The 17,084-nt window shown below is 35.0% G+C and overlaps 1 protein-coding gene across 8 annotated transcripts in view; it reads right to left on the minus strand.

The window, feature by feature from the left end:
• Positions 1-17,084, minus strand: part of SPATA5 (spermatogenesis associated 5) — a 325,548-nt gene that overhangs the window by 197,923 nt on the left and 110,541 nt on the right. For all 8 annotated transcript variants that reach the window (XM_029941225.1, XM_029941230.1, XM_029941224.1 and 5 more), the window contains exon 14: positions 14,747-14,873. In XM_029941225.1, coding sequence (XP_029797085.1) covers positions 14,747-14,873 — 127 coding nt within the window. The remainder of the gene's footprint in view (positions 1-14,746; positions 14,874-17,084) is intronic.

Genomic DNA, 17,084 nt, shown 5'->3' on the forward strand with positions numbered 1-17,084 from the left:
AGAATTACCTGGGATGCCCAACTTTGGCTCAGGTCATGATCTCGTGGTTTGTGGGTTCGAGTCCCACGTTGGGCTCTGTGCTGACAGCTCAGAGCCTAGAGCCTGCTTCAGATTCTGTGTCTCCCTCTCTCTCTGCCCCTCCCCTGCACATGCTCTGTCTCTTTCTCTTTCCTTCTCTCTCAAAAATAAACATTAAAATTAAAACAAACAAACAAACAGAATTACCACATGATCCATTAATCCCTCTACTGGGTATTTACCCAAAGAACACAAAAACACTACTTCGAAAAGATATATGCATCCTTATGTTTGCTGCAGCATTGTTCACAAGAGCCAAGATATGGAAGCTGCCTGAGTGTCCATTCATAGGTGAATGTACAAAGATGTGATACACACACACACACACACAATATAGCCATAAAAAGGAATGAAATCTTGCCATTTATAACAACATGGCTGGATCTAGAGGGTATAATGCTAAGTGAAATAAGTTAGAGAAAGACAAATAGTATAGGAGTTTACTCATGTAGAATTTCAGAAACAAAACAAATGAATAGCAGCAAAGAAAAGAGACAAACCAAAACCAGACTAACTATAGAGAACTGTTTGTTACCAGAGGGGAGGTGGATGGGGGAAGGTGAAATAGGTGAAGGGAATTAACAGTGTACTTATCTTGATGAGCACTGAGTAATGTATAGAACAATTGAATCACTATATACTATACAACTAACTGAAACTCATATAGCACTATACGTTCATGCTACTGGAATTATTTTAAAAAATAAGTAAATAAGTAATAAAATAAAACAATAGTAAAAAAAAGAAAACAACTATATAGTGTAGATGCTATAAAATGTAAAATTTTTCACAAATATAAATGTAGAATATAGTCTTTTGGTAGCATATCATGACAATACATGAGAAACTGACATGCCGAAGGATAAAAAAATCAGATATTTGGAGGAACAGGAAACACTGACTTACAATACTGCCTTTAAGACTTACTAGTTCCTGAACCATGGCAAGCTACTGAATCTCTCTGGATATCAAATTTCTGACCTCCAAAACATAAGCAGAAATATTACTTTGCAGGGTCATTAGAATTAAAGATTATAAATGTCTGCTCAATTAAAAATGGTAATAATTATTATTAGCTATAGTTCTTGATTTTTTATTCCCTTCACGTATTCAAATTGGTATTTTTTTCCTCTGATATAATGCCCAAGAGAAAATCCAGCAATTAAATGCATAAAAGCACATAATATTCATACTTATATAGATAGATGTATTTGTAATATTCAATATACACATTATAGCTTTGTTTGAACTACCATTTACTTCTTTGTCTTCCATGAAGAAAATCCTTGCTGCTTATGAGAACACTTAGCTTTCCTCACTGTCTGACAGGATACACGTTTAAATCACAAACATGGATGTAAAATAGCCAACATATGGAAACTTGGCTGCAACACAGCCTTCTCCTTCCCAATTTTGCAAACTATGTAGGCAGGGAAATCAACTATCACCAAAATAGGCTCACAAATATAACTAAAAGAGAGAAATTACTCTTAATTATTTTACTGGTGATTAAACATGCAACCACAATACTTCCACAAGGCCCTCAGAGTAGTTAGCTAAAGTTCCGAGCTTAGTGTGCATTTTTATATTCAATAAATATATTATTGACCTACCCAAAACATTTTTTGCTAAACATTTAGCACTCCCAAGAAAAAGATACATGAACAGTATATTGCTGGTGATACAATGAGGAGGTAAAAAAGTAAGAAAAACTTTTTCTGAATGAAGAAATATAAAACAAGTTAAAAAGATATATAAGTTAGCTCAGCAAATTAGTTCGATTTCAAATCAGCAAAATTATAGCTGACATGAAAAAAGCTGATGTTTTCAAAATGCATTAATACAGCTAGTAAGAATACGTAAGACAGGCTCTTTCATATTAATTGCTTACTATGAGTTCTAGGCATGTGGACAACAAAAATCCTTGCCCTTACGGAGCTTATATGGGGAAACAGACAATGATAAACACTGTAAATAAGTAAACTGTATGGTAATAAATACAACAGAATAAACACCGGAGTATCATAAAAAGGGGATTGGGAGAACAGAGAGAGAAACGGAGCTGGAATATCTACAGCGTCAGGTAATCGATATGGTCATTGTCTAAGAGGTGCAGTATTATTATTGGTTCAGAAAAATGAAACCTGTCTTATGAGCATCTCCTAGTTTTTACAATTCCTAACATTTTCTAACCTGTGGTATAATTGTCAATAAAAAAAGGGAGTCAGGCATTTTGGTATGACATGTTTAATTTTGCCCTTCCATCACGTAGCAGATTGTTTGGCACATAGTAGGTGCTCAAAAAATGTTTGGTGAATGACACATTCTAAGCCAATAAACAGTTTCTCTGAATAGTTCTAGTTCAAAATTTAGTTCAGACGTCACCAAAGATTTTCTTAAAGGGCCAGATAGTAAATGTTTTTATCTTGTTGGCCAAATGGTCTATGCAACAATAAATGTGCTATGTTCCAATAAAACTTAATTTTCATAAACTGGCAGAGAGCACAGAAGTTTTCTAATCTCTGCTTAGTTTATTCTATATCTATCTAATCACTTTAAGCCTTCTGTTAAATCTTCCTGGGAATATAAAAAATTTATCATTTACTGTCCTGCTGGCCGGGGGCGGGACATGACAATTTACTTGCTAATACTTACTTTCTTCAATTCTAATCAACTAAATCAAATAAACAAAAGATAACTGCAATAATAACAACATACACAAACTCTTAATTCTCCTTCCTTCTCTAATCTCCCTCTTTCTGTTTTCTAAGTCAAAATTAGTAACTTCACTTATGAATAAAGCTGCTACACTGGCTGATGGTATGCCATAGTTTTTATGAGAGAGAGCACATACACAGAGCACTACCAGTCATTTAGTAATACAAAACGAATGTCAGAGACTGAATTCAAGCTTATAAATGCAAAGCAAAAGCTGATCATCAATATATTAAATATACAGGGCAGTTGAGTGGCTCAGTTGGTTAAGCATCTGACCTCGACTCAGGTCATGATCTCATGGTTCGTGGGTTTGAGCCCCACGTCGAACTCTGTGCTGACAGCTGGGAGCCTGAAAGCCTGCTTTGGATTCTGTGTCTCCCTCTCTTTGCCCCTTCCTCCCTCACGCTGTGTGTGTCTCTCTCTCAAAAATAAACAAACATTAAAAAATATTAAATATACAATCAATTAAAAGTAAGTCTGACATAGAATTTAAGAATTAAAATAGATTAGTGGTTTAAAGCATGAGTTCTGAAATTAAACTGCCTGGATATGTTAAACTGCCAGCTCTAGTGAAGAAGGCCATTTACTAAATCTATCTAAGTAACTGTTTCCTCAGCAGTAAAACAGGGGCAATAATAGTGACTTCCTCATAAGGTTAAGACACTTAATAAAACATCAACCTTCTTTGGCCTTTGAAAAAACATACCTATATTTTATCAAGAGGAAATGAGTACCTCATTAAGCATAAAAATATGAATTAATCAAGGACTTTCAAATATCCAAAAGATCCTAGATGTGCTTGAAAACATAATTTTGCTCCCCTTTCCTAACATTAACATTCAATTTTTTTAACCTTTCTATTTAGATAAAATATACTACCTCTTGTTTTATCTTATTACATCAAATACTTTTTTGTACTTAAAAAAAAAAGCTTCAGAATCTAGATTTCGAAAAGACACTAGTATTATAATCGCTTATCATTTTTTTCCATAACAAAACATACTTCTGAATAAGTCTCTCATCGAACATGTAATCTTTAGGCCATAAACTTTACTGGCAATAATAGATTGAAACACTATTACTTGATATGCAACAAAATGACCCAAAGCACTTGCCCGGTTCACCTGTACTGTCCCCTCCAGGAGACAGAAGTATAATCTGGCATTTGTAGGAAGGAAGGGAAAAAGGGAGGGGGAAAAGTACATTTTCATAATTTTAGCTATACATTATTACAATAAGAACCAGAAGGAAACTGTTCTTAATATATGTATAACAAACTGACTTTTGTTACTGAATAACTTCTCTAAAAGATTTATTAGTAAAATCTCTAGTTTGCCAGCCAAATTCTCTAAGAATCTTTCTAGCACTAAAATTCAACCCGTTTTGCTCTGAAAGCTGGGTAGTAATGTTTGAAACCAAAATATTTACTACTTTAGTTCTGAGCCCACTAAAGCAGTGACAAAGAAGAGTCTGTGTAAATGGGTTATCAAAAAATAAGCAAAGGCTGGCAAAGAGCTGAGATGCAAAAGGCTTCACCACCAAGTGAGGAAAAACTATTGCTAAAGTAAAGCTGACATTTTCCTTTGCATTTACCATTAAAAAAGTTTTTTCTTCCAAGTGTGTTTAATGACCAGATTTACTGAAGTATGCTTTACATACTGTAAAATTCACTGTGCTTAGTTTTACAGTTAGAAGAGTTTTGACAAACATATATAGTCCTATAATCACCACCACAACCAAAATGTAGAATATTTCCGTCATCCCCCAAAGTTTCCTCATGGCACTTTGTGGTTAATCCCTTCCCCCACAACTCCCAGATCTGATTTCTGTCCCTGTGGTCCTGCCTTTTCCAGACTGTCACATAACTAGAATCAGTCAGTATATTCTATAACCTTTTGTGTTTGACTTTTTCACCTGGCATAATACTTTGACAAGTCTTCCATCTTACTGCATATATTAGAAATGTTTCTTTTATTTATAGCTAATTGGTACTTCATTGTATGAACATATTAGAATTTGATAAGTTGATAGATATTTAGGGCTGTTTAGGTGATTATTGAATAAAGAGGCTGTAAACATTTACTTACAGGTCTTTGTGTAAACAAATGGTTTCATTTTTGGGGGATAAATACCTAGGAGTAGAGTTGCTAAATATTAAGGTAAGTGTATATTTAACTTTGTAAGAAATTTTTTATTAAAAAAGATTGATAAACTGTGAGGGGAAAAAAGCTACTACACTGGCTGATGGTATACCACAGTTTTTATGAGAGAGAACACACACAGCACTACTAACATTGCACAATTAATGGTGCTAAGGAATACACTGGTATTGCATAAAATATATATAGGATTATATTTGACTAGAACCAATTAAATAGCATAAGCAAACCACTCAGCACATGCTCGCTGCCTAGTACATACCTAATGTCTGCTAGTTCTCTCTCTACTGTTCAACTTTCCCTTTCCTCAAGGTTCCTACCTCACCCCAACCCAAACTTACACAAACCTACGCTTAATTTCATATCATTATTTGTCAAATGAAGTATATACAGTAGGACACACACACAAATTTCAGCTATTACTTTTTTGTGTTAGTTTATTTTTTGGGAGGGGAGGGAGAGAGAGAGAGAGAGAGAGAGAAAGAGAGACAGAGAGTGTGCAAGGGAGGGGCAGGGAGAGAGGGAGAGAGAGAATCCTAAGCAGACTTCACACAGTCAGCACAGAGACCGCTGTGGGGCTCAGACTCATGAACTGTGAGACTATGACCTGAGCTGAAATCAAGAGTCAGAAGCCTAACTGACAGAATCACCCTGGTACCGTACAGGTATTACTTTTTAATGCAAAGCCAGTTCCACTAATTTCCTTAAGTCATTCATACTTTGGATGGAGGAGGGGAAGTCTTTAAAGGCAGCAGATGTTGCTCTCAGGAAACATTTTAGGTGAGCATCACCACCTTGTGATGGAACAGAGTAACTGCAATAACCAAACTCCTTGTTAAATAGAGACCAACACATTACAGAGACCAGAAGCTATGAGATCAGAGATCCATTTCTCTAGATCCATGATGATATATATGCCAGTATAATATTGCAAGCAAAGTTGAGATTGTACACGTTTTATGATTATAATACTTTAAAATTCACCTGTATTTCCAATTAGATCATATGTATCATAAAGAAAAGAATTGAATTTTCTTTTATAACATGCCCCTTTCTAATACTCTCGCACATCTCTCCCAAACACACACACACACACACACACACACACACACACACACACTAGAATGCCAGGCACAAAAATGACACATTGTTGATAATACTCTCTATGTACTTCAAAAATAATCACCAAATTAGCATTTCTACAGATGACTTTAAAACATTCAAAACATGCCTTCAGATTTAGTTCTTGGCTACACTGAACATCAAATATGGGATTCTAGGAATATTAAGAATATAAGAAGACTTTACAAATTTAAAGGTGATTCAACTTTAAATAATCATATAGACATTTCTGTTGTAGCTCAAAATTATTTTTACATTCATTTGAAGTTTAAAAAAATAGCATATTAAATAGACCAAAACATTACAGATATTGTAACACTGATCAGACATCTGTGAAAGAACAAAATATGCAGCTCAACAAGTTTTCCTCTTTCAAAGAGTAATAAATTTTGAGTGAAAAAGTTAAGGTGTTCCTCAACTGTCAACCAAAGTTTTTATTACACAATAGCAGCCTCAAGGCTGATTTATGGCTTTCCCCCCTTTTCTGACAATCAAGTGTTTAAAAAGAAAAGTCATTTTTGCACACCTGGATAATATCTGTTTGCTTTATAACATGTTTAAAGAAAGGAACTTTTCAATAACATGAAAGTTAGGGGAGGTGATACCTGAAAAAGCTTTAAAAAAAAAACCACTCAGAAATTTGTTTGGTAAATGGCATTCTCTTATGTAGCATTTGGAAAATCGATTATTATCGTCTCTGAGTCACAAAATAGAATTTTTGGATGTGAATGATATATTCTGCGATTATCTAGTACATTTTTGACAGGTACAGAAACAGAGGCCCAGAGAGACTAAATAATTTCAAAAGATACATAGTTTGTTAGCAACAGAGCTAGAATTAGAGACAAAGATCCCCAAATCTGTGTCATTCTTATTTCTCCCATTGCTCCTCTCTCATTGTCAATTTCAGGCTTTTCTATTTTTGCAAGTAACATTCTAGTCCCTATCTATCGTCTTTGCCATATGTCTCCTTTACCTCTAGACTCATTTCTCCAGTTAAATTGTTAGCATTATGCAAAAATCCCTCTCCAATGCTATACATATTCCAAAAACTCATCCATCAATGATAAGGTTTAAGAAGGCCTGTGCCCAAAATACTATAAACATAATATTCAAAAAAGAAAATTACACAACTCCTCATATAACATAATACCTCTAATATCACAAATTCATGAAACTGCAGCTACAAAAGTGGAGGTAAGTGATGAGGATATTAGCTACATACTTCAGCATTGTTTTAAAGCTAAAAAATACATTTTAAATAATTTCATTTATAAATTTCATGAATAGAATTTAAATTTAAGTCTTGTCTATTTCTATCAGAGAAAATAGCATTTGAGAATAAACAAGGTGAGTTTACTTTCACCTGTTCCTAAATTATTTAAGTTAAACTATTTTTCAAAAAGTCAGAAAGCTGTAGAAATTCTTCTTGGTAAATAAGATATAGAATGCCTCTGCTATTAACAATATAAGATACACATGGGGAACGGCTGAAACAGAATCCCACACTTGACAAATTAGAAAGCTCTATCAGATCTAATGAGATGAATTTAGTAATAATTAATTCCTCTATTTCTAAGGCCTAAAGCCCTAGCAGATGCTAGCAGAAACTACTGGGAAATCATTTGGACCTAAGGAAAACAAACCTCTAAGAAGCATGGAAAATGCAGAAAAAGCTTAAGAGAAGCTGAACTTGAAGGAAGACTTCTAGATCGGATTGCACTGTGGCTCAGCTTCTAAGACTTTAAATCAAACTAATAACACAAGCCCAAGGCAGGGAAATTGTAACTTAGCAGAAGACTGAGGAAAGACTTGGGCTTCTCAGTTTTGTTTTTGTTTTGTTCTTGATGACTTTAAATTCAATAGGAGTCCACAGTGTGATTCAGTTGGCAAATAAACTAACACAATTCTGGAACGCATTAGCAGAAGATTGGTATTCAGATTAAAGGCATAAGTGTCCCACTAAACTCTGAACTGATCAGAATACAACCTATTACACTGTTTTCATTTGTGGATGCTATAATTTCAGAGAGAAAGGAACAAATGGACAACAGTTCAGATGGGGGGAAAAAAGGATAAGAATGCCAAAGATGTAATAAAGCAAGATGTCAAGCCTGGAGAAGAGAAGACTAGTTGGTGAGATACAATGTAAAGATAAGACACATAAGGCTGGTATGTGGAAGCTTTGGGGAGACCCACAACCTCTGGTTCAGTAGAACAACAAACTTCCTAATAGTCTGAGACAAAGACAGAATGGTCTATTTCGTGAGTTAGTAAGTCTATCCCTACCCACCTCCCTGCCTCCTCGTCAGTGTAGGTGAGTAAGCAAAGGATGGAGAAACGATGAGGAAATTTACAATGAGAGGTCAATGTATTAGAAGGATAACTAGACTATCAAAGTCTTCTAAGTTCTCTTCAATTTAAAAAAAAATAATTTCTTTTTTTGAATCTTTACTTCTTTATTTTGAGAGAGAAGGAAAGAGAGAGAGCATGAGAGCGAGCTGGGGGAGGGGCAGAGAGAGAGGGAGAGAGATAATCCTAATTGGCTCTATGCTGTCAGCATGGAACTGGACTTGGGGGCTTGGTCTCACATATCATGATCTCAGCTGAAATCAAGAGTCGGAGGCTTGACCGCCTGAGTCACCATGTCACCCCAAAACATTAATTTACTTTACAACCCCTATGTTAAGGACAATATGTACTTGTGTTATTTACTTTTTCTCTAATAGGAGATTAGATGTACTCTATTTGCATGATGACATCAAATATTATTTACCAAACATATCTAAGCACAGAATCTTAATTTCTCAAAATTTAAATATCTAAGCCTGATAATTCCAATGATAACAAACACTAAAAAGGGCATTCAATTCACAATTATAAAAAGCTAAACCTACTGAAACTTTAAGATTCATGTGCCATGAAGAAATACTTACATTATTCATTAATTTTAAAAATTCCATTTGTAGATTTATGGATTTTGAGGAGTCATTCAATTGAAAAGAATATTTACTCCATAAAATGTATTTTAAAAGATTAAATATTAAAAGAACTTTCGAGAAGAGATGGAATATCCATGAAAAGCAAGTTAATACAACCTTTCTATTATTATTTACTTTAAGCCACTATACAGAATTTATCTCCAGAAAATTAATGCAACATATTTAAATAATCTTTAGAAAAATTTTGTGGCTCATGTATGAACAACTCACATTAAGAGACATTAGTAAACTTCTAAAAGCTTATAAGGGTAGTTCAATTGTCAGTAAACTTTTTCTATAAAGATCCAAATGGCAAATAATTCAGGCTTTATGAACCATAAACACAATACTCGACTGTAACTACTCTATTATAGTAGTACAAATGAAGTCATAGACAACAGATGAACAAATCAGGGTGACTGTGTTCTAATAAAGCTTTATCTATGGGGACCAAAATTTGTATTTCATCTCATTTTTACATTTCATATAATTATATTTTTCTTTTGATATTTTTCAACCATTTAAATATATAAAAACCATTTTTAGATTACAAGAGGTACAAAAAAAAGTGATTGGCCAAATGCTGACTCTGGAATAAACAGTCTATATTATCAGCATCTAAATGAGATATGGCCCATATATACATACAACCTCTGATTTCTATTATCTCTCCCAACTGCCCATCCCCAAAGCTGAAACCCCTCCAGCTGCTACCATAATAAATATGGTGAAAATATTTCAATCTTTAAAAACACAAAACAGGGGCGCCTGGGTGGCTCAGTCGGTTAAACATCTGACTCTTGATTTTGGTTCAGGTCAGGATCCCAGAGGCATAGGACTGAGCCCCATGTCCTCCACTGACAGTGCAGAGCCTGCTTGGGATTCTCTCCCTTTCTCTGCTCATCCCCTGCTTGTACTCTCTCTCTCTCAAAATAAATAAATATTTTTAAAAAAGTGAAAACACAAAACAAACACCTATCACTAACAAGAAAACCACTGAGAGTCCTGTAAAATGAAGGTAAAGCTGAAATTAGAAGATGAACTTGGAGGAAGCTTCACAGGTCTGACCCACATGGTAGCTCTCCTTACCCCCCCCAAGACTCTCAACATCAATTTGATAAACAGTATTAAAGATTAGTATATATGTTTTCCTAAAACACAAGAAAGTAGAGAATTCTAATATTTAAAATTTTAAAGTCTATTAAGTCAAGAAGCCTGCTTTTTAGTTCTGACTTAGCTGAGAACAGCACAAGTAGGAAGAGGAGGAAAGGAAAGTAGGAAGAGTAGTAAGAAAAGCTATCTACAAACGCACTTCTATTGTTTCTTCTAAAGGTATTTTTGGAACACAATTCATCTGAAAATTAGAAGCCACATATATTTAGCTTTTCATTTGCTTACATTTCTAAAATGCTGTTTTTTCCATGTTACAAAGATACCCATAAAACCTATTTTTAATATGCAATATTCAAGAAATAAAAATATGTCATATTTAACCCATCAAGTATATTTCCTCTTCCAGAAAAGCCTGAAGGAAAATTAATGGCACTTTATTATATCCACAAAGTAAACATACTAAATAAGAAAATAATTCAGAACCCTGGATTATTCAATATCTCAGTATAACTTCCAAACTTTTCCTCAGCTGAATAATCTTCCATAGCTGACTTAGAGCAGAATTTTCAAAGTTCTACAAATTTACTATTATAAGAAAACAAGGTTTATAGAGTAGGGATGATATTTTATACTAGTAATAATTATTGAAAGCCTAATATATACTAGGCATCAGTACTAAAAGTAAATTCAAAATTATTCATTAAACTATTCTAAAAGTTGTTTAATGCCTGGGAAAGAAAACATGATCATTTCTTTCTTAATATTCAACACAAATGCATGAAATGTCATGGACTGGACATTATATTCTTCTAAAGGGGAGACATAAACAACACCCTAACAAAGAACATTATTTAAGTCCTATAGTTTGGGCTCTTTATTATTTGGGCATCAATAATAATTTAGCTGTTTGCTATTCTAAAGTCTCTTGATGCTGAGGAAATCCAGACAATCATCCACCTAAAGACAATGTGTCTACCTGACATTATGCAATCTCATTCATCCTCATCTATCCTTGACATCCTGCCATTCTTATGCAAAATGGACGCAAGGGGATATAAATCCTCTTCACTCATTTATCAGCTGGAGGAGAGCAGGGCAAATAAAGTCTATAGGGACTTCGGGCACCACCAGAGACCGCAAGCAATCACTTTATTTATAGCACAGTGTGCTACATCACAGCTAGTATATTTGACATGTAAATATGACAAAGCTTGAAAGAGAACAATGTGATTCCTGAGCTATGTGTCCTTTGTTGAATCACCAGAATCCCCAAGAAACTCCAGTTTTAGTTTACCCAGACCATATGAAATTGAAATACTGTCCATAGAAGACACTAACCACACACAACATATGGGTTACACAATGATGTGAATTTCGTTCCTCTGGCAATCCAAGAATTCTCCCCCTTTTAACATACCAACTTAGGGTTACATTGACATAGAAGTTGTTAATAGGCAATAGGATTGTCTAAGCTAATTTACAAGGCTAAACACCTTAATTAAAATTTAGCCAGAGTTATAACAAATGTATTATTCTTTGACACTAAGACATTCTTTTATTTTTTTTATTCCAGTTTTAAGCTAAGAAAACACCTACCTTTTAGCATCAGCATATGAAATTTACTTTAATTCTTTTGTCATCTATACTCTTCCTATTAACAGTTTCCTTCAGACAAGGCAGGTAGTGAAAACTGTCTATTCATTTAATAACAGGAAGGGTTTTTTTGGTTTTTACATTGTCTCTCACAACTGTTTTTGTTTCTACCAGCACCTTCAGGGCACATTTTGAATGAACACCATATTAAAATTACACATGCACTGAAGTTTTTTAGAGTTCTACTACTAAATAAAGTACTATTAAATACACATAAAAATGCTCTAAAATAGTTCTAAAATAGAGGAAAAAATGTGGAAAGGAAGATGACTTTTGATATAGTATATATCATCTCAGTAGTAACAAAAGTATAAATACAAGAAGTATTTTTTTCTGCACAATTACAGAATACAATATACAGAACACTTAAATCCTAGTATAATGTTCTAAATTCAAAGCTGTACTTATAAGCATAGCATATGATTTGATGATCTTGAAATTATTTTATACCACTTAAAAATACTTTTTCCCATTTACCAACTTCATGTTTTAGTGTCATAAATAATTTTATTATTTCATCCTTTACAAATTAAACAAATTTTTAAGAATTTGAATATATAATTAAAACTTTAGATCCCCCTGAAGGTAAGTCTGAATCTTATTAGCAAATACTTTCATCTTAAAACAAATGTGCTTATCCAAAATTAGTTGGTTACAAAAAGTTGAATTTCTGGGATGCCTGAGTGGCTTAGTTTGTTAAGCACCCAACTTTGGCTCAGGTCATGATCTCATGGTTCGTGGATTAGAAACCTGTATTGGGATCTATGTTGACAGCTCAGAGCCGGGAGCCTGCTTTGGATTCTGTGTCTCCCTCTCTCTCTGTCACTCCCCTGTTCACGCTCTGTCTCTGTCTCTCAAAAATAAATAAAACATTTTTAAAAAGTTGGATTTCTAATACTTAAAACCTAATCAAGGTATGTGTATATCTAATGTATGCATATGTATGTATACATACATATACACAAACATACATACAAGTACAAATACAAATATATGTACGTTTGTATATGAAATAAATGGGTGTTATGTAAAGCTGCTAAATTTGAGGTAATCTGTAACACAGCAAGAGAAACTAAAACAAGCACCAATCAGGCTGAGTCATATAGTTTGATTTAGAAGAACCCAGAGATCTGGTATTATTTGTTGTTTTTGAGAGAGAGGGGTGGAGAGAGAATCCCATGAGTGGGGGGGGAGAGAGAGAGAGAGAGAGAGAGAAAGAGAGAGAGAGAGAGAGAGAGAACGAACTGAGGCTCACCCAGGGCTTATGTTTTATCCAAAGTGGGGTACGTGTTCATTGGAAGTGGTGCATGAGTCCACCCAATGTGGGACTCAAACTCATGAACTATGTGAGATCATGACCTGAACCAAAGTCAGATGCTTAATAACTGAGCCACCCAGGCACCTGAACACAGAGATGTTTATTGTAAGCCCAAAGTCCTGCTTCAAGAAATGTATATACCATGAGGACATCCGCTATTAAGAAATCAAAGAAAGGGCATTATTAGCAATAAGCACTGTAGAGAAGGAAACCTAAGTAATGTTAGAGCTCATTAGTCATGGGGTAACCAGGAGAAAGTTTCATAAAAATACAATGTATTCTTACTAGGAGGAAGATGTTTTTTCTGGATTTACCACCTTTATTTGTGAAACCGAAAGGTAGGATTAGGTAATCTCTAAGGGTTTTTTCAGCACTCTTTTTCCAGAATTTGAGGGAGAGAGGGAGAGAGGGAGAGTGAGAATATCTTTTAGCTTCAGCAGGCTCCATGCTCAGCCCAACATAGGGCTCAATCTCACGACCCTGGGATCATGATCTAAGCCAACACGAAGAGTTGGGACATTCATCTGACTGAGCCATCCAGCTGCCCTCTTTCAGCAGTTTCTATGATGCTTATTAATATACACGTTTTTACACGTTCACAGACATCAGAGATGTTTGAGCATGGACACAGATCTTATAAATGCTTAGAATTCACCTATCTTCTCATAAAATACTGTTATCGAAAGGGAACAATTTATTAAGGCCCAAAGCTTTCTCACCTGTATTTGATCAACAAGTCTTTACTACATAGTAAAATACCTAATTGGATGAAAGCAAAGCTTGCTTTCCACATAAAAGCTCCTTTTATATCTTCAAAAGTATCACTTTTCCCCCCCCCTAATTTTCATTTTTAAAACTGGAATTCTGTGTATATGTTCACAGGGAGGGAGGGACGAGCACATAGGTCATATATATGAAGCAATAATGTCAACAACAAAAAAAGAAAAATTGGTTGACACTCTGGGAGAAAATATTTACACTTAATTTAAATCCTTATGAAAAATTATACATTAAGTACAAATTAGGCATTTAAAATTTAGTGGATTCCCTTTATTAAACTATGACCTATGGAAGAATAAGTGGTAGCAATAGCTTGAAAGAGTTAGTTTTTCTTAGTTTAATGTTGTGACCTAATTTCTTAGAGAGATAAAATCCATTGTCGTTTTTATTCTAATCACTATGAAAGCAACTGCTAGGCCAAGAATTCTAATAAGGTGTTGATAATAACTTGAGTCTAACTAATATTAAAAAGCCAGAAATTTACCTTAATATGAATGAAAATGTTTAAAACATCTCAAAAATAAGAAATCAGATGATATAAACAAAAAAAGAATTTCAGAACTTCAGTTCTCTCTCTGAAAGGCTGATGCAATAATGAGGGAGGGAAATTTCAAGAGTTACAAAATAATTTCATTAATATCAAATCATAAGCAATAAAAACATAAAAGTTTTACTCTGTTCTCTTTATTTCCTTTAGTTTAAGATTTTCAGTATCCTCTAAATGAAAAACTGATTACAAAGTAATTTGATAGAAAAAATAAAACTAATATAATCAAGTGATCCAGTTCTTGCTTATATAACACCCACGCTGCTTTCTTTCTTACCTTGTCTATCCTATCTGGGCGGTTAGTAGCTGCCAGAATTGTCACGTCCTTTAACTGTTCAATTCCATCCATCTCCGTTAAGAGCTGGGCCAGAACACGGTCAGCTACATTCCCAGCACCTGAAGAACTGATTTTTAAAAATATAGTTTTAAAACTCTTTACTTATCTCCAAGTACTTATACAAAAACAAATTGTATAACAAAAAGAAAAAATTATGTCTGTTTCAAAATATAAAATGTTTGCTTTAGAATTCATTATTGTTGAATTACCATGTCAAAAAACTAACTATATTCAAATCATTTCTTCATCAACAACCTCATTCATTTTCTCTCCAATAATGAAATATATAAGATCTGGGAAAATATATAAATATAAAAATATTTAAAGCAGTTAGTTCATCAAATACATGGAAAATCATGTAATTCAATCAATATTTGCATTTTAAATGGCAAAATACTGATAGGAATTAGAAATAAAAAACTAAAATAAAAACCCATTCCTGAAGTTTAAAGCCCTGTGTGAAACAAAAAATTCACACCCATAACAAACAGGGTATTTCTGATGTATCCTGATTTTTCAAAATATTAATAGTTCGGGGAAGGAGTTAAGATGACAGAGAAGTAGGAGGATAGGATTTCCTTCATGCCTAAGACTCAGGTGTACTGAGGTCAGATCACTTACAACACCAGATAATCAATCTGCAGAGTGGCAGAAGGACCTCCACCGGTGGAGGGCACAGCTGGCAGGATGGGGAACAGCTTGGCAGGATGGAGGTGCATGTACGTGAATCAGAGGAGGCAAAATGGTGTAGGCACAGAAAGAAGGGAAACCCTCTACGGAGGGACAAAAAAGTGAAAAAGACAAAAGGGCTGTGAAATTGAGGTATTGAGTTAGCACAAGAGGAAAAGCTCTCCAGAGCAGGGAATGGGGAACTGGGGAATGAGAAATACAGAGAGTGCTAGTTACAATTTTGCAAACAGCCTTAAGAGCAGAAGCTCGGAGGTCTCAAAACTCACTGAGCCGCCCTCTGTGCTTGTGAGGGAAGAAGCTGCCCAGGGGCGCTGTAGTTATCTCAGGGGTGCACTGGGAGAGAACAGTCCCCTTCCTTGAGTACCGTGGGAAGAGAGTTTATTGCCTCTCAAAGGACAAAGGACCCTGCAGGCGCCAGCCAAAGGCCTTTTATCCACAGAACTGAGGGGCACTACACCAGAATAGGGTCCCCAGGGTGCAGCGCCCCTTAAGACATTGGGTTTTGAATCTTAGCTGAGCACCTAGGAGGTGGAAGAGACCTTAGAGCAGAGCAGGCTGACTGCCCATGCTACTCAGTGAGGGCTGCATGAACAGCGTGATTTCAGACACCCCATTCAGTGAGGAAGAACTGGGATGTCGCCATTTTTCTCCCCAACATCAACATGTGGGGATTCAGTAAGCAACACAGCGGCCCCCAATGGAGGTGAGACCTGCTTACACCAAGCCCACTCCTCCGTGCCTGGCAACGGCTTATCTACTGGAGGAAAACTAGTATTGAGATAACCAGACGGCCTCTCCTTCAGATCAGCACAGCCATCAGTGCCAGCCAACAAATGACAACTGTGTTTTGTTTTTGTCTTTCTGTCTCTTTGATGGTGTGTCTGTTTGTTCTTCTCTTTTTTCTTTCTACCCTTTTCTTTTTTTTTGGAATCAGGATCATAGATTCTGGTTTGGTTTTGTGTCAATTCTTATTTTACGTATATACATAATATCTTTTCTATTTTGTTTGCTTAATCAGGCATTTTTACTCTATTCTTTTCACACCTTTTCTTTCTTCTTCTTCTTTATTTTCCTTTCTTTCTCTCTGGATTAAACTTTAGAGTTCATTTGATTTTGTGCTTCATCTTCTTTTCTATTTTTGATTTTTCTCTTTGTATGGGATCAGCCTTCTCCCCACCTTTCCTTTTTTCCAGTGTTACTTCAATGAACAAATCAAAGCACATGTGGTTGAAATCGAAACACTCCACCATACAAGCAAGGAGAAGCCTTGCAGGGGACCGACCAGTGGGATAGAGTGGCCAAAACCCAACAGCAGAGTACATGCAAAACATTCCAAAAATACTTCCTGAAGTGCCAGGCCCTGGACAGTGTATGGCTCTTTTTTAATATAGTAATACTCAAAGATGCAGGACACATAACAAGCTTTTAAAACACATAACATACAGAAACATAGCCAAAATGATGAAACAGAAGAATTCTCCTCAAAAAAAATTCCAGGAAAAAATGATGGCCAGAGTTTTGCTGGAAACAGATATAAACAATATATTATATCAAGAATATATATGAATAACAGTCATAAGACTAATAG

The sequence above is a fragment of the Suricata suricatta genome, chromosome 1, assembly GCF_006229205.1.
Source record: "Suricata suricatta isolate VVHF042 chromosome 1, meerkat_22Aug2017_6uvM2_HiC, whole genome shotgun sequence".
Taxonomy (NCBI): domain Eukaryota; kingdom Metazoa; phylum Chordata; class Mammalia; order Carnivora; family Herpestidae; genus Suricata; species Suricata suricatta.